Source organism: Taeniopygia guttata, chromosome 4 (genome assembly GCF_048771995.1).
Source record: "Taeniopygia guttata chromosome 4, bTaeGut7.mat, whole genome shotgun sequence".
In the NCBI taxonomy this organism is placed as follows: domain Eukaryota; kingdom Metazoa; phylum Chordata; class Aves; order Passeriformes; family Estrildidae; genus Taeniopygia; species Taeniopygia guttata.
In genome coordinates, this window is record NC_133028.1 from 37003891 (window position 1) to 37027094 (window position 23204).

At 39.1% G+C, this 23204-nt stretch overlaps 2 protein-coding genes across 5 annotated transcripts in view; one reads left to right on the forward strand and one right to left on the reverse strand.

The window, feature by feature from the left end:
* Positions 1-23204, reverse strand: part of LOC121469887 (uncharacterized) — a 292449-nt gene that overhangs the window by 239584 nt on the left and 29661 nt on the right. The gene's annotated exons all lie outside the window — the stretch shown is intronic.
* AADAT (aminoadipate aminotransferase) lies at positions 5663-22809 on the forward strand. 4 transcript variants are annotated; one of them, XM_072928382.1, is made up of 14 exons: positions 5663-5680; positions 6570-6638; positions 8286-8454; positions 9477-9609; positions 10286-10360; positions 11681-11890; positions 12412-12477; positions 13629-13711; positions 14953-15049; positions 15871-15932; positions 18184-18248; positions 18737-18843; positions 19460-19561; positions 20746-22809. In XM_072928382.1, the coding sequence occupies exons 2-14, from the start codon at positions 6572-6574 to the stop codon at positions 20785-20787; spliced, it is 1278 nt and encodes a 425-aa protein (XP_072784483.1). In that variant the 5' UTR covers positions 5663-5680; positions 6570-6571; the 3' UTR covers positions 20788-22809. The 4 variants fall into 4 exon arrangements, 3 of the variants coding, with proteins under 3 accessions (XP_072784483.1, XP_072784484.1, XP_072784485.1); XR_012055638.1 differs by lacking the exon at positions 5663-5680 and having other exon boundaries at positions 5689-6638; positions 20746-20873; positions 22253-22809; XM_072928383.1 differs by lacking the exon at positions 5663-5680 and adding an exon at positions 5689-5941.

The following is a 23204-nucleotide window of genomic DNA, read 5'->3' on the forward strand; positions in this document are numbered from 1 at the left end:
GTATCCAAAATTTTTAAAGAGTCCTAGTTACATGCAACAATTATGAAGTATATCAACCTAAATCTGTATATTATGGGACATGTAAGACAGAAGAAAATATTTTCATTCTTCAAAGCCAAAGGCTACATCAGGCAATCTCCCCAGACTCTCTGTCTATTCAGAGTGACAGAAGCACCCTCAGGCTGCTGTAGGAATTCTGTATCATCTCTGGAGCCATGTAATGACTGAAGGCAGATAAGTACTGTAAGACTGATTGATATGAGGGGCTTGCTTATCCATACCTCCTCTCTTAACACATGTAGACATCTGTTCTCAGAAGTTATAATTTTCATTTTAGTACAGATTTGATTTGAACATGAAGAAACATAGCTTTTAAGAACAAAACTTAATGGAAGAGAAGCATAATTCTACTGCCACTGCTGAATGTGGCTTGCAGTAGGATACAGAAGAATAGTATGAATTATGTTTTATGTTTATAAAGCAAGGCCCAGAAATTAAAATTCAATAAACTACCAACTTACTCTTAGGACAAAAGACCAAATTTTATTCAAGAATTAACAACAAAAATGTATCTTTATCAGTTTGAAGACAGCTAGATACAAAATTAGCAAATTATTTTATGTTGAATATACAAACTTCAAAATACAGAAAGAAACAGCACATCTCTAGTACCAGTTGTCACCATACCTGAGAAGGCTATTTTCTCCAGGTAATGAAAAGAATGAAGCAAAAACTTCACTTTTTTATTATCTCATTTTACCTTTAGGATCATTCCTTTTTCCATGCCACACGTGCACCAGACAAACATGTGACCTTGCTAGGAACAGAGGAGCATGCAAGGCCAGGGGAGAAAAACACTTATGCCTCCACTAAATGAAAATGGATAACAAAGGCTGAGCCCCAGGAATAACATATGTCACAAATAATAGTGAGCACCTGCTTCCTGGGAGATTTACACAACAGAGTTCACATGTCAGCAACTGTTTGCCTGTAATATAAATTCAAATTGACAACACTGAGGTATTATGGAACAGCATTTATCTCAAGATTGTCAGGAGAAGTCATTTCATTTCTTATGATTCATTTCATTTAGTTAGTGTATTAACTGGATGTGTTATTGATCTTTGTTCCATTCAATTTCAGCTTCTATAGCATGGACAAAATGATCCAAAAAATATCAGTCCTCTTTTTTTTTTTTTTGAAGCACAGGAGTGTCTGATGAATATCTAAGGCAAACATCTCACTGTATTAGACATCTTATCAAAGGAACACATTCTGGAAAAAGCAACTGCTTTTGAGGAATACATTAGTGTGAAAACCAGCTTTTCTATAGCTCTTCTTAGAATATCTAGAAAAGTTGTTCTAGATACTGTGCTGTCCCCTTTGCTTGATTGGATAAAAAGGCAATGATGAAGCAATGATGACAGTCTTTGTACACTCAAAAAAAAAACAAAAAACAAGAAAGGAGAATAAAAATGGTTGTCAATCAGAGTAAGGCTGCTATATGTCTGGGTGCCACCACTCTTCAGGCAGAGAGGGCTGCTTCAAACATATACAAGCCACAGCTGTCACTCTGCAGAGCCACACGTTTTCCACTCTAAGACAGCATAATTTGACAGCTGCTACAAATATTATGAATATCATGGATGTCCTGTTATTTTCATCTGACAGTCTCTGAAGCATAAGGAGCTAGCTATTACCAAAAAAAGAGAAAAGGGTATGTGTGTGTGTAATAACATAAACAGCAGCAGAAAGCACATTAGGATGTCCTCCTAATGCCAAGATGGTCAGCAAGCATACAGATTAGACTAGGATACTGTTTAATTTTATTTGGATAGGCAGCAGGATTTGTTACTGTTTGAGAATCAATCTTCACTCTTCTCTAAGCCCTCTCCCATTTTAGGAATGCATCGAGTTTTAAAACCCTGGAAAAAGATACCGTAAACATGTTTTACTATGCAGTTGCCTTAGAGTGGGAGAGTAACAAATGGCAGCATTCTACTTTTGCAGAAGCTCTGATTAGGTCCAACAAGATCAGGGTCCCACTGAAAAAGGCTCGACATAAACGAAGAATAGAAATGTTACTTTCCCAAGAGCTTACAGTAAAGACAGATGGAAGTCAGGAAATCGCTCAAGTAATCTGCAAGTGAAAGAACTACTAACTTCACATCTCTTCCACTAATTGTCTCCAGAGCCAACACACTCCTAGGAGTTTTAGCTTCCCGCAGAAAAAGCAGGTACTTCTGATCTCTGCTGTGTCAGTGGATGTTCACATCCTAGATTCAAACTGTTCTGTACTGCTGAGATCTTCCTGATCTCAGTGGCCGCTGTACCAGTGATGACTTGCTGCACACAGGATGTTCTGTGAACATAAAGGTGCTGCCAAAGTCAGCATTTTTCCTGGGGAACGCAGCCCTTGGCAGAAACAATTACTTCTAATGTTTAAAATGGCTGATCTCACATTTCTCCATTTTCCGGTCTTATGCGATTTTCTCATGGGCAGCCATTCCAATTCGTCACGATAAAATTCCCACTTCACATCATAAGGCTAGTTTGACAGCACCACTTGCCAGTTCCATCGTCCTCAACTCGCAAGAAGCGTTACCGGCAGAAATGTAACCCATTCAGTAAAACGCGGGCAGCCAAGCAGTTCAGGCAGGACCCTTAATAACAAGTACAAATGACAGCCGAACGAAAGGTGCCGGTACGATTGTGGCTGGAATCGCCGCTCCGGAGCGGGAGGCGCTGCCCGCACAGGCGGTGCGCACGCGCCCCCCTGCGGCCGCCGAGCGCCGGTGCGGGCCGGCCCCGCCAAGGCTCCCGCTGGGATCGCGGCTTCCAACACTTCGGGAATTGCCCTGCGCCCCGCTCGGGCCGCTGCAGACAGCGCCGGCTCTGTCACGCACTCACAGTTAACCCGAGAAGTGATCGCTTCCAACAGGGCACTCAAGCATTACAGAATACATGCTCCAAAACTAACAAATGTATAGTATCCCAGGCTAGAGCGCAGCGTCTTGGAGAGAGTTACACTTGTCCATACGGTTGCAAAAACAGCAACTTAGTTAAACTTTGTGTTTGCTGTCTCAATCCTTTGTCCTCCTCTTAAAAGAAATACTCCGAAATCCTTAGGGGGAGAAGGAAACAGCGAAGTAACAATATTTACCTAATCTCCCTGTTCAAATTGCTTTTGGCTTTTTTGTTCTGCTTGCTTGGGTTTTTTAACACATAAGTGGACATAGCACATAGCAAGTTTAGAAAGAGGTAGTACAGTTTCAGATGACAGGAGAAATTAACAACAACCATATGTAGACCTTGCCGATGCTTCATGAATTATGCAAGACTTGCATCGAATCATTATTGTTCTAAATGTGCACGTAATAAAGACAGCAAAGACACGACTTCCTACACAGTAGTAAAACAGAGCACTCAACTTGTGGTTGCTAAGGAATATAAACAGTGATGCAGAGAACTGCTAGATTAATCCAGCTGGGATAGACGTCCAAACAATTGTACACCTTTTTTTTTTTAATTTATTTCAATAGAATGACATCATAATTGGCTATGAAACCAGACAAAGCCCACAAAAATCCACGGAAACTGGAAAACCATCCCTTGACTTCTCTGGGCTTTGGTCTGTGTCACAATCTGCAACACTGACAGCCAGGAAATGAAAAAACAGAATTACACAGAAAGCAGTTCAAATTCAATCAGTCTTTCACAGCCAGAACCCCACAGAAATTCAATATCTCTCCATTTGCTATTTCACATTTATATACCCATCTTTTTCTTTTTGTCTGTACATCACACAATTAGAAGGCAATTACCTAAATTATAAATTCTTCAGATCATTAAAACTGTCAATAAAATTTGATTTTCAGTGTAAGAGCATTCACACACCAACCAAGAAAACAATTTTTCCTGACTGCATCCAAAACTTGACAAGAATTCCATTTCTATTTCAATCTATTCCATCTAATTATGAAACCTTTCAGCAGATCCAAATACTGCATAAAGTCACCCAAATTAAAGAAGCAGGGAGAAGAAAAAGGTAACTTGTTAAGGCACCTCTTTTGTAGAGACATTTTGCTCTCATACCTCAGCTTTACCTTCAGCAAGTTTTGGAAGGTTCCAATTAAAACATACTTTGAGCACTGGGCACAGTAAAGCCTGGCGATTTCCTGAATTAAATGCCTGGAAATGCATTGGAGCCTAGAAATGCTCCAATGCTCATCCCATCCAGTATTTGTACTCTCCTGCCTCCAAGTTAACTACAAAGACCTATATGTTGCAAAGCACAGCTGATTTTGTATGTTCTTGCACTGGTTTGTTTCAGACTACTTTACACCTAGACCCCTTTCTAGCATTTTTCACTCAGGAGCAAGGGCCATGGCAACCCCAGAGTGCTGGAGTCCAAAGCCATGACTAGAAAATGACACTGTGTCTCTGCACCTTTCTAAGCAGCAGCTACACCGGCAGTTACAGGTGCTGCACAAGCAACAGCATGCGACACCCAGCAAGGGGGGACATGTCGCACCACCCCCCTGCTTTTCCTTCCACTAATCTGTGGAAACCCTACTCATCTGTGGGGGGAAAAAATCACCTACAGATATCACACATCAAACTTTGTTTCCTTTTATGAGCAAAACTCTTAGTGGAAATATCATAAAGTTGATTAAAGTGTGACCATTACCATTATGAGGAAGGTGATTCTGCCCCTCCACCCCACTGTTACAAGACCTCGCATCCAGAGTGCTCCCAGCACGGGAAAGATTATGACCTGTTGGAGCAAGGGCAGAGAAGTGGCATGAAGGTTGGAGAACCTTTTCTATGGAGACAGTCTGAAAGAATTGGGGTCGTTCAACTGGAGAATTTAGGGGTGCCCTAGAGCACCTTCCAGTACTCAAGAGGGCTACAAGAGTGCTGGAGTGGGACATTTTACACCAGCCAATGGCGGGAATGGCTTCAAATTCAGAAAGAGTAGGTTTAGACTGGATAATAGGAAGATATTCTTAACTGCGAGGGTGATGAGACACTGCCCCAGGTTTCCCAGAGAAGTTCTGGATGCCCCACCCCGAAAGTGTTCAATGCCATGTTGGATGGAACTCTGAGCAACCTGATCTAGGGGAAGGCGTCCCTGCCCGTGGCAGGGGAGTTGGAAATAGATCATCTTGAAGGTCCCTTCTAAGCCAGACCATTTTGTGATTCTCCGTTTTCCCGCACCGCCAGCCCGTGATTCGCCCCGCCACTGCGGGTCCTGGCCGCACCCGGGGGTGCCCAGCCCCGGCGGTGCCGCCTGCCCGACTGCCCCTGCCTCTCCCCGTACTGTCGGCTCCAGCCATCGCTTCGCGGGACTGCACAGACGGAGCCTGTGAGGGAGCCGCCTGTTCAGCACGGACCCGCACAGGAGAGCTGTGGGATCCGCGCCGCCACCCGCTGCCCCCGGCGCCGGCCAGGGCCCGTGTCCGCTCCCCGCCCGGATCACACACACACACCCACGGCGGGGCCGGCCCGGATCACACACACACCCCCACGGCGGGGCCGGCCCGGATCACACACACACACATACACACCCACGGCGGGGCCGGCCCGGATCACACACACACACCCACGGCGGGGCCGGCCCGGCACACGCCCGCCCACCGAGGGGCCGGCACTGCCCGCCCCGCCCCGCCCGCCGCCGGTAGGTGCCCGCGGCCGCCGCCGAGCCCTCCGCGCAGCGGGACGGCGCCGGTTGTGAGCTCGGGAAGGCCCTGGGGGCTCGGTGTCCCCTCCGGGGCAGCTGGGGATGGGTGGGCAGCAGGGGGGTGTCTCGGGATCGCCTCGGGAAGGGCGGCGAAGCGGCGCTCAGCTCAGCTGTCCCCTAGAACACGGCCCCAGCCCGCCCTTGTGCGCAGCAGCACCGCGCCCGTGCCGCGCCGCTGCGGGAGCGAAGTTAAGGGAGGTATTTTTAGGAGCACGAAATGTGTTTTTCCAGAGCGTTCTTGCTCGGTAGATCGTTTGTAGTATCTGCTGGCACGTGCGTGTTGCCGTCGCTGCTCTCTGCCCTTCCATTTAATTTCTCTGCTTGCTTTCCCTTCGAAGGAGATGCCTTCTGGCGTTTCCAGGCCTTTGTGCTTCCTGCTGGACTGTAGTTCACTAGCCACTGGATAGTGAACTCTATGGGCACCAGGGAAAAGGAGGAAAGCATTCATCAGATGTATTTGAAAGACATTCATAATGATCCTTTGCAAAAAACCCCCGCCTCTAACTTGACGAGGGTTGTGGCTTACAATGATGGTTTGCAATCCTAAAAGCACTTCAAATGCAGTGCTTAATGCAGCTAAATAAAGCTGGATTCCCATTAAATAAAAAGAGCTGATGGTAGTTTAAGTTCCATCAAATCTTCAGATTTGTAATTTGCTGTTAAAACTCCAGAGCCTGCAGTAAAGGGGCTTTTGCCTGCTCACTGGCATACTACAAATTACCCAGATCAAAAGCATTACTTGTGGGAGATGCACATACTAAAAGCACATTGCAGATCTTACTCCCTTTTCTAGCTTCATGTCCAACTAATTATTCTTTCTCCGTAGATATGAATTACTCTAGGTTCATCACCACTGTGAGTGCAGCAAGAAAAGCATCTCCAATAAGACTGCTGAGTGAGTACATATCCCTTCTTCCCAGTTTCTCTGAAAGAATCATTCTGTGTTCTGGTCTGTGCTGGAGTATCATGGCTTAAAACCTTAAAAGGTGTGAAAGAAAACCATGCTGTAAGCTGACAAAGCAACATGACTTTGGTCAAGCAGAAATACCAAGCAGGTATAAAGAAAAATAAAGTGAATAGCCATGAACCACTTCAGAAACCCATCCAGACAAACAAATTAGTATTACCACTTTAACAAGTGTATGAAAAGCCTCTGTCACTGTCTCTGAACCCGGGCTTTTGACGCTGTTTGCAACTGAGTTTATGTTGTGTGTCCAGGAGCAAGCAACTGCTAGTTGACTTGAAATTCAGTCCCAGCATGTTTATTTCCGCCTCATTTTCCAGTATCCTGTTCACGTCCATAAATGCCTCAGCACCCCCACTCTCTCAGTATCACTACACTTTCCTTTTCCATATTGATCTATCTTTAGGCTACATTACATTGTCTTCCATGTGACAGATGGAGAAGCTTAACTGCCTACTTGTTTACTCAGCTGAAACCCACAGAGACCTGACAGAATCCAAGCATGAGACATACATCACTAGTTAAGCCTTCAGGGGTCAATTTCCCCTCTTGGTAAGGGGCTGGCATTTGCTGTACTGCTTAAAATGCTTCATACAGGTACAGCTCAGTCATGCAATTCACTCTAGGCAGGCTCTTTTTCAAGTGATATGTTAATATACATCATAGCAAAAGTATTGAGCAGCACAGTTCCTGTAGAAAGACATACTGAGCCTACAGTTTTGATGACAAAGTAAATCTCTCTTTACCAGGCCAAAAGTCACGGGCATAACACAAATTGGTGAAATAACTGATAAGAATTAACTCCCCGTGTTCAGGTCTCCTAATAATACTGGAAAATAAACTTGGTAACAGGCCACTTTTAAGCCAGATCTGGTGTCATCTGTCCTCTCATATCTGATGTGAAACTGCCAAGAGAGCATGAATGCCACATTGTGAGTTCTTAGATTTAATGCAATCAAGTGCCCTTGCTGGATTAAGGTCTGGTCTGCACTACATAGATTGGATCTGAATGATTGTGAAACTGTGACTTAAAAGCAGGAATTAAGATTTTCTTCATAGCAAATTACTTACACAGTGTCTTTGCCACTAAAACTGGGCTGCCAGAAACATTTCCATTCCATTATAGAAAAGCTATAATCATCTGTCAGTATAGCTGCCAGATCAGCTGAAGCGAAACTGAATGAAAAACAGAACAAAAAACAAAGCCATTCATTTCAAGTCAGTCTAAACAGACTATCATTTAGATTTTAAATTCTTGAAGCTCAAAAGACATCAGTCATGACAGTTTTTATATAGAACTGTCCAGATTGTTTCAAAATAAATTACAAATAGCTTTTTTAACTTAAAATTTTTTTTAGTCTGTCCTAAGAGTATCTCCTTCCTGGGGCCCTCAAACACCTGTTTAATCCAAGCAGAAAGCTGAGTTCAAGAAGAGTTATCCTTTTTAATTCATGATAGCTAAACAAGTAAATTGAAAAATAGAACAAGTTTTCTGGGCCATTATTAAATATTGATTAAAGGATATGACTACCATTATAATAATAAAATAGTAACCAAAGTGTTTTCCTTTTACTCTAGCTGAATTGATGCAGAAGTCTCCTCCATCTCTCATCTCTCTGGCTGGAGGGGCACCAAATCCTAATCTTTTTCCATTTAAGAGGGCAACTGTTGACATTGGACATGGAACACCTATTGAGATTGGGGACGATCTGATGAAGAGAGCTCTCCAGTACTCAGCTTCAGCAGGGTATCTGTCACAGCTGCCTGCACTTCAAGACACCAGAAGCTAAGGATCATTATATCCTTTATTGCATTAAGTCACCTGTGTTTTTAAAACCTGTTCATAAAGCCCTTTTTTTTCAAAAAATAGGTTCTTCCCAAAACCCTTTTTTTTTTTTTCAATTTGCCTCACTATTTACATTTGAGTTCAGTGGAAAATTTTGCAATGAGTTATGTACAAAGAAAAAAAACCCATTTAAATCACTTAAAACCCTAATCCTAGTATTTCTTAAGCCAGAGTATTTCCTGGCTATTAGTATTTGAAAATCCAGACACCCAAATCAGATATTATTTAAAAGATACTGCATTACAACACATAGTTTTGGAGGGTTTTTTTGAGTATTTCTTTTCATTTGGCACCATATACTAAAGTCAGTATGTAAAACTTGTGGTAGTTGAGAGGAGGTATTTATAGAACTGTCATTTTTGGTACAAAAATTGTATATCATTATATTGCTTTAGTGCTCATGTAAACTTCTCAGCAGACAGCACTGAGTCAGGTGAGGACAAGTTTGCAAAAATACTTGGGTACCTACAGAGACACATGGGGCATCAGTTAAAACTTTTCTTAATATATAAAGAACCAGCCATTTGTGAACATCCTACAAGATCTTAAGACATTTTCTAGAAAACATGTTTTAGAAATTGTAATCTGCAGCAGGTTACAAGCAGCATTAAGAACTTTGTGTCACACTGCCACATTTGAGTACAGAATGATCATTTCTGGGAGTGAGTATTGTTCAGCCTCCACCCTGTTTCATCCTTGGCAAATAATTTCTGCCCAGATTTCACTATGATAATTTGGTATGGACCACAGGTGCCCATCTCATTTTCTTAATTTCATAAAGTAGTCATGGCAATTGCGTCTAAGTGTATCTGTGTGACAGTTGCAAACTCAGGACTGCATGCTGGATTTGGCAGGGATTTAGAGGAACAGGCTAGCTTTGGCCTTTATAAGGTCTTAGGTATGCCTTCTTATTCACTTTTCAGGATTCCAGAGTTGTTGTCTTGGCTAAAAGAATTCCAGCAGAACTTGCATGATCCTCCCACAGCCAATTACAGTCCTGAGCAAGGACAGATGGAAGTGTGTGTCACAACTGGCAGCCAAGAAGGCTTGTGTAAAGTAAGACCAAAAGATTCACTTGTTAGAAGCATTTCATTCAGACAGATGTTTATTCTTCCATCAGTTCAGTTGTATTCAGCATTAAGTGCCCTCTATAACTCTGTGCAGGGTACAGTTTAATGTACTCTTTCCCCATAGATATGAATTACTCTAGGTTCATGTAGAAGATAAAGGAAATGAAATAAAATTGGAGTGGCATTCTAGACTGTCAGGACTGCATGAAAGTTCAGGTAACCAAAGAGCCTGCGTAGGAAAAACGCTATAAGGTAACATACCATGTTACTCAAGTAGTGCAATAATAAGTGCATAGATGCTTTACCATAATTCTGTTTTAAATATGTTTCTTCTCGTTTTTACTTCCTGATTTTTTGGGGTTTTTACTTCCTGAAATAATTACCTTCTCCAGTCGACTGTCACTGCTGTTTATTTCTATAACTTGTACAGTAGAAAGGGTGCTTCAGAGCACAGTCTTTCCATGTCAAGTTGGTAACCTATCTTAATTTGGCTCTAAAGCAGATTTTCATCTGTTTGTTGCCTTTCTCACAGACAGGATAATTATAGGGTTAGGGAATTACTACTATCTAATCAAGATTTTTAATACCACTAAGAAGTCAAAAGTATGAAGCACATGTCCAAAAACTGAGCAATCTTTAAATCAGAATCTTTTCTGTTGCAGGTGTTTGAAATGCTCATTAATCCTGGAGACAACATCCTTTTGGATGCACCCACATATGCAGGGACACTAGCAGCTGTAAGTTATTCCTTAGCTACAAAACATTGTGAATGTTACATTTGAACTAAACAGGAGTTTACGCACTAGTCAGTACCTGTTCTGCAGTCTTATAAACACTGTTTGTTTTTGCCATAAAAACATATCTAAGACTCAAGATTTTAGTGTCCAACCAGTTAAGTTAATAAATATTAACTCATAGAAGGTTTTCTACTAAAAGTTCTATGAAAGCTATTTGAAGTTCCTCTTCCAAACACTAGTTCATTCAAGGGCTAAGATCACATACGAGACTGGAAAGAAAGCCATCAGGACCTAGTTTGGTTTAAAACTTAAATTTATAACAAGTGGGTGTGTTAACACGTCAGCATGTTTACCTGAAGTATTTCATGATCAGAGTATACAATAGCTATAAATAGTATAATATTGGAATATATACTGAAACACCCATATATGAGTATGAAGATATTAATTAGTGAGAACTATACAAAAGAAGAAAAGTTTTCTTCTGAAAAGTAGTTTAATCAGTATAAAATTAAATGTCAGCTCAAAATACATAAGACCTGCAAGAAGGATTAGAATAAATACACCACAAATTCAGTTGTTCCCCCTTGCATCAAAATAAATTGTTATTACTTACTGTCTTAAATTTGAATATATAGTCTAATCAGCTGTACTTCTTAAGAAGTATATTTTGACAATGCAGCAGCTTGCAGTTTTACCTAAAAATGCAGAGCACTACATGGTACAAATTGAAATTCCACAGAGGAGAGACAGCAAGATTTTTCATTGGTATTTTACCTATACTTTTTCATACTGCTGTCAACATGTCAATGCAGTAGCATCATTTCATTCTCCTTTGTATTGCTGAATATATCTGTTGAGAGAACAGATTCTTTGCCCTTTGTTATGGAAGAGTAGCTTAAAGCTCTGACTTCCCACAAAAGGAGAGCATAAATTGTCAGTAGGAAACAAAGGTGCTGTGACCTTAACTATCTGTGGTGAGAGCATGGGAAGTCTTGAGAGAACAGTTCAGATTTACAAACTCCCTTTCTGCTTGAAAAACTAAATATGACTTCCTAGAGAAGAGCAGCAATTGAACATAGGACTTAGCCATTTTCTCTGAGTTGACTTAGTAGAACAAATTAAGAGTAATGTGGTAATTTTGACAAGCCTTACAGCAAATTCAGGCAAACTTTTATTTGACTCATGAGCAAATTGAGCTTGAGATATTTATAAAATCAAAAAGAAAGACTTTGTATTGATGAAATGTTATGGAGCCAATGACAAAAGGAAGACCTTTGAATTACACAATTGTGACAGTTTTGTTCCTTCTATCAACAGCTGAGACCCTTGGGTTGTAATATAATTAATATTCCTAGTGACCAACATGGCATTATTCCAAAAGCTTTAGAAGAAATTCTGTCTGCTTGGAGCCCAGAGGATGTAAAATATCATAGCAATCACCTCCCCAAATTCCTGTACACTATTCCAAATGGATGCAACCCAACTGGCAACTCACTGACCACAGAGCGCAAAAAGGAGATTTACCAGGTACGGAGCTGTGCTCTTGTGAACCTTGTAGGTGGAAATAGATAAATATCAAGTCTTGTTTCAGCTGAAGGTATCCCATGTTTGGTATCTGGGCCCATTATTGGTACAGTAGACATTCCTCCTAGAACTTGTTTCTAGCAGAATCTGTATCACAGCAGCTCTTCAGAGGTAGTCTATGCCTTAGGTAAATTGTTTTTCAACAGTAGCCCTTTGGCAGGTGATACCTTTGCCATGGGCTTCTAACTGGGCTCATTGCACGTAGCCTGCACAGTTTGAATGCCACATAGAACAGAGTTTCAGGTGCATACCAGGGTCCATGTACTACAGGTACTATGATTACTCTTACAATTTTTTGATATCTAAATGGGGCACTTGAAGACTTCTCATCATGGGGGCTTCAATATAATGAATGTTCAATCAATAAAACCATAATATGATGCTGGTTAAAAAAAAACACCTGACTGAATTTGCCACGTGTTTTAACTTTTATTCCTTTTGTTACTTTTTATTAATTTATTTAGCTTGCAAGAAAATATGATTTTCTCATAATAGAAGATGATCCTTACTACTTTCTTCAATTTGAAAAGGTAATTTTTCTTCCATAATCCTTAGTAACACCTTTTCTGAGGAGAAACTAAAGTTCTATGAAGTTTGAGCCCTGGATCTTACTACATGCCTCTTCTTCATGTCCTACCAAGGCAGTTTTAGGCCTCACAATCTGTACTGCTTCAGTAATTTTCCCCTTTGTGGTATTTTATATCCTGTTAATTAGTGGTTCAAATTTCTCAAGCCTCATACAGGATAGAATTTTTCAGTAATCAGAAAATGACAGAGAATTTGCATTCGGAGCAAAGCAAGTGTGTCACTGAAGCAGCACTTGAAATTTGCAGTCTCTTAATGTTCCTTTCTCCCTGTCTCTTCTTTCATTCAACAGAAGTCTACTCTGCATCTACCATACCCCATTTTTATCCTTTTGCCTTTTGGAGAAACTGGGAGTTCTCCCAGGTACCACATATAGTGCTACTGGATAGACAGCTTCCCTTCTTGTAAATTTTCTGCAAATTTCGTATGTGAATCTAAAGTTAGTTGGTCTTTAAAAGTACCTAACTTCAGAAATCAAAACACATCTTACAAAGAACTAGAACATTGGTAGAAGACAAAGTTCAGCATTTTCACTTTTGAAATATGTTTTTATGGAAGGAGGCAATAAAATTGCCTCACTTATCCATTGCATAGATTGTGAAGCTTTGTAAGAAAATGTACGGGAGGTGGTGTAAAAATAGAATTCTTGATAAGGAAAAAGTACACTGGACTCAGATCTTCACAATTTGGTCGTATTTTCTGATTTCATTTTTTAATAGAGCAAAGCAAAATGCTACAGGGCTCCATTTTAGAAATTGCAGTACCTCTTTACTCCACAAGAAATCTTGGCAGAAAAATCATTATTTCTCTCTCCTTCTTATAGCGTCATACCAATATTTAAACTGAACACTTGTGTGCTGAACAGTGGACTAAGTAATCATCAAAAACTAACAAAAGCTGATTTCTTGAAGATATTCACAGAATATTGTAATCACATCTCAGAAAGCTAGGCTGAGCAATCAGTTGTCAGCAAGTTACTGTAATGTTTTCCCTGGAATATACATTTGAGAAACGAATTGTCCTCCTAGTAAAGAAAATAATGCCATTATAATCCTTACTAGCACCTTGAATTTTATTTTTTATTTTTTATTCCAAGCCATGGGCTCCAACTTTCCTTTCAATGGATGTGGATGGCCGAGTTATAAGGACTGACTCTTTCTCTAAAATTCTCTCATCTGGGTAAGGCCAGCTGCAGACCATTTAGTATTGCCTATTCAGTTAAGATGCAAGCCTTCATATGAAGTGGTGAGACATGTCATAGTGTTTTATCATTTACTAACTATCCACTTCTGGAACGAACTTCTGAATCAATGGCTTTTCACAGTCTACTCACTTCTCATGTCATCTCTCAACAGTCATTTTACTCCAGGTTCTGTTTCTCTTCTGATGCAGATTCTGAAGCCTCTCCCCCCAGGAAGCCCATTCTTGCAGGCACTGTCTAGGCAGAAAAACAGATGCTGGATTCCAGCTCTTTTCCTGAAACTATTAGGAGCTTTTCTCTCTTCTTTTTTCCATTTCTTTTTTATCTATCTCTTAGTATTCCTGCAAGCTCCCTGAACTTGTAATACAGAAAAGAAACTATCATTATTCACAAACTGCTTGTAGGGTTGTACTGAAATCTAGCCTTCCAGATCTTTCAGGTTGTTTCCACCTGCCAGAAAAAGAGCCAGCTTGGCTGTTCTCCATTTCACACAAGTCAATGTATTTGATTTTTACCTTGCTTTTGTCTGTTAACCTAATGGATATAAAAAATTAATGAATTCTGCATTGGTAGCCAGTGGATTATAACCTATCCTAGAGAATGTGAGAAGACAACATAACACTGTGATTGCATTTTCAGAAGTGATACCACAAAATGGCATGGCACAGTATTTGGTTTTCCAAAGACACACATGAGTTTACTGGTTCCATTTTTCTTCAAATAAAGCCTTCAACCAATCTGTAAAGATGAGTAATAAGAATTGAAGCATAAGTAACCATCTAGTTTACCATTTATTCCATCATTCCTTCTGCAGTACTGAAAGGGAGTGAAAGAGTAAAGCCATTTGCCGCTTATCTGTTTGTCATAAAGCCTAAGCATTCATGATCTTTTATTGCGGGAAAACTTGTCTTTCCTTCTCTTTGATTCATGTTATCTTTATAGTTGCAGAGGACAGCTTCCAAACATAGATTTTGTCCTAAAGCCTCATTACTAAGAAGCTACATAAGCATTAAAACCTCTAAAATGTTTTTATTTCATGACTTTGATATTCAGCTTCTAAATTGTATAACCTGAGGGCAGTATTAAGATATAGATGAATTTGAATGCATAAGATCCTTACACTATCAATAAAATCATTGTATGTTTTTCTGCATATAACTCAGACAAAGTATTAGCAGATTGCATTTCTGTAGTAACTTTTTGTTTGTTTGGTTTCCAGTTTAAGAATAGGTTTTCTGACAGGTCCCAAGCCTCTCATCGACAGAGTTGTTCTACACATTCAGGTGTCAACAATGCACACCAGCACTTTCACACAGGCAAGTACCAAGCCACCAAATTAATTGTATTTAGAGAAGGCAACGTATCCAAGTTATAAGATACCACAAGCAAACAGCTTTGTACTTTCACAGTTGCTCTGCACTTTTGCAGTTTTGTTTATGCAAAAATTGACATTCATTGTCAACTCTGCCAAAGGAAGAGAGACCATCATAGAACGCGGAACCAGAGCTAGAGAGTTGTCTCAGTGCACGGATAGTACAGCTGATATTCCTTAACCCTCAGATTTCAAGAATCAAGTTTTAAAATATTTTATCTCTTCCTGATAGGTTTTTTACAACTTCAATGTAAAGCACAGCATGGAAAAAACACTTATTATTTTTTATTCTACTTTTCAATTAAAACAATACTGGCAGCCCACAAAGACATTTCAAAGCAAGCTGACAGCTCCAGCCCCTTTATGTTTAGTAATAAGGAAAGGAGACACTGAACACCTCTAAATACGGCTTCCGTCTTCCAGCTCCATTAGTTCACCACTGTTAAAGCGGAGAGGCCAATGAGGACAGGAAGGTAAAGCAATATATATTGCCTTCCTCTTTCTCCCCAGTTATCATATTTAGCTCTTCATCCATTTTTCCCTGCCCCCCATCCCCGCTTCCAAAAAGTGCCATGATCCTTGGAGACACTAGTACCATGGACTGTAATAACCTTGGCACCTCTGCTTATAAAGGGCTCCAAGAGACACTGCATGCAATTTCATGTCTGGGGAATGTTGAATAGTGCATCTGGGTATGGATCTTTTGATGATTGTGGAACAGTCCTGTTTAAAATATGGTACTGATGATGTGTTTTATTTCTTTAGATTATGGTATCACAGCTGCTTCAGCAATGGGGACAAAAGGGTTTCTTGGAACATGTAGACAGGTAGGGTCATGTCCTATGCTGAATCCCATCATCTGTCATTCTGCTGCTTGTTACCTACATCAAGTAGTAGTAAACAAGTCAGAGGAGGTGCACCAGTAATAGGCCAAGTAGGTCAGACAGATCACCAAGACTGCTGGGTTCACACAAGAGCCCTGAAGAGACACAGTGTGAAGTTGCAGACAAACAGGTCAGGGCATGTCACCTACCCCTCCAGGCAGATAATCTGCCAGTCCATTGGCACAGATTGCATGCAGCTCCCACCTGAAGGGAACTTGAGAGGTTCCTGGAAGCTTCAAGCCAGTGAATAAAGTTTAGATCCCTGCTAAAGGGTTAGGGTCTGTAGCAAAAGCTGTGATCTCTGAGCACAGAATCTATTGAGAAAGAGTCAGCATAGCCTTTATAAAGGGAGTTCACTAAGTTAGCATGACTTTACACTTTTGCCATCCTTGATCTCCTGATTGTGGATACTGATGAAAAAACAGGAAGTTCATCTACACACTAAACATTGCCTGAACAATGCCTCTCACTGTTAGAGAGAGAGAGCACTGGGCTGCCATCTAACTCATAAGACATTTCTTGCATACTGACTGACACATATTTAGTTTTCATTTATTATGCAGAAGGAGCACAGTTTCTCTTGACAGTCAGTGCATCATTTTATATGCTCTACTTGGATATCATTAGAGCCCCAGATTTCTCACATCAGTAGGAGTGTGCTACACTCTGCGAAGGCCTGTAACAGCAACATGAGCAAAACATGCAAAAAGTTCTTATATCTCACTGTAACAGCCACTTGTGTCCCCTTGATGTTCATACTGTAAACAACAATATTTGAAAAAAAACTAAACCAGACAAACCAGCTTTAGCATCGCTTTGTTTTAAGATCTAGGAATATAAAGATAAGTCTCACAGAGGGACTTGGACCACACTTGAGCTCAACTTTCAGCAGATCCCAAAAAATAAATCCCAAGTGTATCTCTTCACTTACCTCTTTCTTGTAGGTCAAAAGGCAGTCTTATCAAGCCTGAAGACCATTCTTCCACTTAAACTAATGAAAATAGGGCTGCAGTGGAGCAGCTGCAATGCTTTATAACCTTACTGATGAGGCCCCACAGCTGACTGCAGTCTCTTCCAGCTGATTTCATTTGTACAAGGGTGAGGTGTTAGATGAGGCTTTGGAGTAGAAGATTGCCTGGTTTTTTTGAGTAGTTACATTTTTGAGTTTCATCTTAGTAATCATTATGATTTCAGCATGTAATTAAAATGGTAACAGGATTTGCAATTTTAGCAAAAACTGCACAAAGTAGATTCACTCTTTCATATAGAATGTAGCAATAAATCTAGCTAAGCCCCAAAACTGTTTAAGTCTGTAGGTTTTGGTGTTTGTGTGTCAGATGTAATAAAATACATCCAGAAATCAAAACTATTGGTTCAGAAAGTATTTTTAAAAATACAAATGTAAAATTATGTAAATTATGCAAATTACTAAGGATGTTTTCTCAAGACATGGGAACACATTTGCATTTGAATTATGAACTCAGTATCAGGCATTTCTCTTGTGTCTTCCACTGCACAGCTGTGTCATTTTATGCTGACAAAATCCACTGCACATGATTTGTCCATGGTGAAACTTGGGTTAGGGTCTTTTTTCCCAAGAAGAGATTAAATTATTTGAAAGTTTTACTTGCGGTATGAAGGAAATAGGTTCAAATGCTTAGGAAAGGGGAAGCTGTCAAATAGTTGTGACAGGTTTATCATATGATTTGGTTTTTACCTTGTCAAATGTCATTTCCACGTGTACCTGTTACACAAATTCAACCCAAATGCACAAATATTAAGTCTGTGGTTTTGCATACGTTCAAGTCCCTAATTTTCTTCAGTGTGTGTGCTTTGTGCAGTAAATACTGTTAACGGGACTTATATCCACTGCCATAATAGACAGAATGTATGTAATATGTAAAAGGTTTCTATGATATGTGTAAAGCTGAAGAAACAGCCACAAAGGGACTTCCTCTCTCTGGTTGATCAGTGCTCTGTTGGAGATGCAGTGAAGCAGTAATGATTTCTTGGCTATGTATACAAATATTTATACACACAGTATACTGTGTTATGCCCATCTAGGATATTCTTGTATTTCTATTAAACGTGCACTTGAGTTGTTCAAGTAGAAAGGCTTTGTTTCTGCCTTTAGAAACAAATAGACTCTGAAAGGATATGAGTTCATGACTTTCAATTGATAATTTGCTTTCAGAGTGGTGGACTTCTACAGGATCCAGAGGAATGCAATGCTCACTGCTGCTGACAAGTGGTTAAAAGGTCAGAGTGCAGCGCAAATAATCACTTTTTTTTTGCCAGCTATTTATCATCTTTGTGCTCAGTAAAAATCACTTAAGTTCATCTCTTGACTGAAGTGACAGATAAGCACTATAAGCAAATCCACTGCATTAAATATTAAGCTTAGGACAAATTCTCTATTGCTGCATTCTTTTGCTTTCTGGTAGGATAGGGAGATAGATGATGATGAAAAAATGCTCACCACATTACTATTTAAAGCAATTTTACAAAGAGCCTATGTTTCACTTCATTATGTTCTTATACCTTCAGTGTTTAAAATCTCTGTCTTTAAAAAATCTCTAAAATTGTGACCTGAATTTAAAAGAAAATACAAAAAAATCACTGTAGCAATAGTAATAATAATGTTTGTATCAGCAAATCTAAAACATCAATGACTCTATGATGTATCCATTAGAAGTGGGGCATAAGTTTCTTGCTTGATTACATTTTCTCTCTCTCTCTTTCTCTAGATTTGGCAGAATGGTACCCTCCTGCTGCTGGCATGTTCTTATGGATCAAAATAAAGGGTATTTCTGATACACAGCAGCTGATAATGGAAAAGGCTTTGAAGAAAGAAGTATGACATGTGATTTAATGACTTATGATCTTAAAATGAAAAAAGGGAGGGATAAAATATCTGTATCTATCGACATATGCACATATAAAAAAGCAGGGGGACTTGCTGTGCACCATTATCAAGTCTGCAAGTCAGGCACTATGGCATAGTTATTGATAAGCAAAATATTTTCACAACTCTATTCAAATGTTGGTATTTTAGCAGTTTACTTAAATTGAAACCAATATAACATATGGTACAATATGTCATTGTATATGACATATATCTATAACACATATATACCTATATGGTGGCTGTTGACCATTTTTTTTTAATGAGAGAAATTAAATTTGGTTTTATTTCTCCAAATCCAGCACTGATTAAGCTACACTCTAGGTGCTTCTAATCATTGTGATGATATGAACAAGACCTGGTAACCAAAACCAAAGACCCTTTGGTTTTATTATGAAAAATCTGGTTACACATTGCATATGTTTGTTGTCTCATTTAGGAAAAAAGAATATGTTACACCATGTTCACACTTATAAGAGTGTAAGCATTAAGCTTTCTTAAATTTAATTTAACATAGAGTTTTAAAAATGTGGTAATAACTGTGTGGTTATTCACTTTTTTGTAGGTATTACTGGTTCCTGGAGGAGCATTCAATATTGATAGTTCAGAGCCTAGTTCTTATGTCAGAGCCTCCTTCTCTCTGCCTTCTCCTGCCCAGATGGATCTGGTGAGATTTTCTTTTTTTTACATTCTTACCAAGACAGTTTCTCACACAGGGAGAATGCTCCTTTATTTTAACATCCTTCTCCTTATATTTTTTCTTGAATGTTAGAGGCTTCAGTCTGTAGTGATTGAGCAGTACTTTCACAGCAGTGTTAGATGTTCCTTAAGCAAGATACTCATCCAAATGATCTGCAAGATACTAAATTTTTAGGACTACTTAGAATTTTTCCTTGTATCTGATACATACAGTGTCTCACACTTAAAGCTCCCAGACATTATTTATAAATGCTTTACTGAACCCAGAGTATTTGCTTAAGCATTTGCAGGCATCATGTATCTTTCAGACTTTGTATTCCCAAGATTCTGAGATTGAATTACTTGTGTTCTTTTATTTGTGTGTGTGTTGGTAATTCTTTGTAAGAAAGACTGTTGTTTTCCTTTCATACAATTAACATGCATGCTTTATTTATTTATTATTTTATTTATTTAATATTGTTCCTGATATTATTATCAGGAACTAATCTTTTATGTGTTTTAGGTGCATTTTTGATGTTATTTGGCTCTATAGATATAATCAATGGGAGAAAAGATAGGAGACATTTATTTGTGCAGATTTAATACTGATTTGATTGGGGTGCTTGAAACAGTTCAGTATTTGTAGTTGTACTTTTATGCAGTTGTGAAGGCTAATAACAGATAAGTGCTTCTATTGCCTTTTTAGTTCTTCTGTATTTTTTCTATTTTTTCCTTTTTCTTTGTTGAAGTAATTAATAACCATACTATTGACAGTCAATCTGTATTTTTATATGCTTCCCCACTCAACTGTTCTTCCTTTTTTTCACTTTTGGAGTCCCCGGGCAGTAATATTAAGTTAAAAGAGGTACTCTTTCAGGGATCACTGGTTTGTTAAAAGTTACATCTGAACTCCAAATAACCTTTGAACATCAATATATGCATTTTTCTGTTTCAGAAATCTCTGCCTTTTATTTTCTATCAGAGAATCAGAAGCATTGTGCAGTCAAAGCCCATACATGATTTTATAAAAGGAAAAGAGAGAATCAGCAGAACTTTACATTATAAAATATTGATTATATATGGTTAGGACAATTTTAGTAGCTTTACAGGTTTCATGTGTTCCCTATTCATGTAATGCTAAAATATAAATGTGAACCATATTTTTTATTGCAGGCCTTCAAGAGACTGGCTGACCTTATAAAAGAATCTTTGTGAAAAAGCTAAATAGAGCCCTTGCAGTAACAAAAATTATCTCCAGAAAATATTTGTTAACATTTGGATTTCATCAGAACACTTTATAAGTAAGCACAATAAAGTGGATGCTTCCTTAGATCTTTTCAGCTTAAAAAAAATGAAAGAAAATGAAAGTTGAAATGAAACAATTTGCCTAATTTTTTTGACAGGGCATTGCATGACTAAATTTATACAATTCAGAAACATTTAAAATACTGTAAACCAAAATGTTCTATTGCCTGTAAAATCCATGGTTTTGTTAGATTTGAATTTTGATTTTTTTATGACTTTTGTTTTCCATTTGAGTTGGGAAAAAAAAATCACTTACTTAGAAAGTTGCACTTGAGGTGGTGTTAGCCACCTCAACTGATACATTCCTCCAAAATCTTGTGTTGGACTTGTCTCATGTGTCACTTCCGTTCTTGTCCTACTGTATGACATCTGGTTTTAATGATTTGAGGATTAGTAATTAATTTTACTGAAGTTTTGTCAGATGAAGCTGCGGTAACTATGTTAAAAAAATTGATCCAGCAAAATGAGGCTTTGATTACAAATAAACTGAAGTCCCTTGCAATTTGCAAGGGTATTCTCTAATTTTTAAAAGGCATTCTGATTGCTGGTTTTTACTTTAGTCTGTGAATAATTACTCTGTACCTGCAGAAAATCTCTGGTTTGCCAAGGCATGTGGATGTACTAAAGGAACTACTCATAGTTATGCAGTCAGATGTGGTTTTGATTGGAGAGTGTAAGTAACTGAACAGGGGACGTGGTGGAATGGACACCACCCTGACACTGCCAGATGCAAACAAAATGAAAAAATAAAGAAATGTTTCAGTCTCTTATTCCTTGGTTATTGTCATCACAAACATTTGATACTCAGCAACAGGTACAAAACCTTCAGAAAGTTTCAACTGAACTAATTCTCCAAGACTTCCCATTTGGATTAGTGACTTCAGTTTTACTTACTGTTTGGATGAAAGCACTGTGATTTTCCACCAATATCAGATGGCTGTTTCTTTATGTGCAACTGTTCAGAATTTCAAAGTAAAACATTGTTCAAGGACCTGGCTAGCCATTCAGCAGCCCAGGCAACCCAAGCAAATAAGGGCCAGGCACAACCTTTCTTCTTTGGAAGTTTCACAACAGAAATTATTACTACAAATTATTATTGTTGTTGTTGTTGTTGTTGTTGTTATTGTTATTACAAATTATTGTAATACTTAAAATAAGTTTCGTTCCCTCTTTTCCCTTACTTATAAATAGCATGTGTCACAACAAACTAACATAGATGTATGCCTTTCCCAGCATCCCTCCCATTGGCAGGATCATTCCAGTGCCTCCAGCCCAGCATCAGCTTTTCATGTCTGTCTTGAGCCTTTTTATTTAGTCACACATCCACACCATCTTGAGCAGCATATCTAAAATCAATCATTTGCTCCGTTCACAGATTACTATGGTTTTGAGGTAAATCCACTGGAGAGGAACCGACACAGGTGGTCAAGGCAGTGCAGTGGATGGGGCTGGCTCCTCCAGAGTCAGGCTGGGCTGGGGCGGCCAGGACCCACGGAGTGACAAAGTCTAGGGAGAGCCTGGAGTCCCAAATCTGCTCTCAGGGTGCCAACACTGTCTTTGAAGACAAATTTGTCCCATTTTACATGGTTTAATGGTGCTAATGGGGGATCCAAACTAGCACTGCCTCCTGTGCCGTGCCATTCAACAGGAACTATTCACATCTCAACTCACTTTCATAAGGATGTGTAGAAATGATGAAAACACTAATGTTGCTATCAGCCAATTTTTCTCTTGGGCTCAATTGCAAAAGTTATTTTATACAACAACAAATTGATATGTCTGTTTAATTAAAATAATATTTTTATAGAGGAATAAATGTAAACATAATTTAAGACTGATTTTAGTTCTCAGGTAAATGCGATTGTCAAATATTTTGGTCATATTGTCATTCATCCAAACCTGAATTCAATAAACATAATCAAAATACCATTATTAAGGCTTAAATTGGTGATGTGTTGAATAAAACACCTCTTAATTTTCAGAGATCTAAATGTTCATTTGGTTGAATGTAAGCAAAATGCAATTCCATTTGTACCACATTGCATGGTCTTGCTATCAGCTAATTTAATTTAGAGAGAGGGGTTTTTCCCCCCAACTGTATTGAAGCCTCTGTAATTAAATTAATGTCCTGAACAATGCAAATTGAGCAATGGCAGTGAAATCCTATATGCACATGCTGTTTCCATGAACCTCTTAATGCACATTTTCTGGTCTCCTGGGAGAGCTTTCACTGTTATTAAATGTTCATGGAGGAAGCCACTTGAGACAAAAGGAAAGGAGTGGGCAGCATATCCATGTAGGAAGAAATTACATGGCAAATAGAAAGT

Coding starts and splice junctions, on each gene's coding strand:
- AADAT (XM_072928382.1), top strand. CDS start 6,572: ATGAATTACTCTAGGTTCATCACCACTGTGAGTGCAGCAAGAAAAGCA. Junction 10,361..11,680: donor ATGCAGGGACACTAGCAGCT/GTAAGTTATTCC, acceptor TTCTATCAACAG/CTGAGACCCTTGGGTTGTAA. Junction 15,933..18,183: donor TTCTTGGAACATGTAGACAG/GTAGGGTCATGT, acceptor ATTTGCTTTCAG/AGTGGTGGACTTCTACAGGA.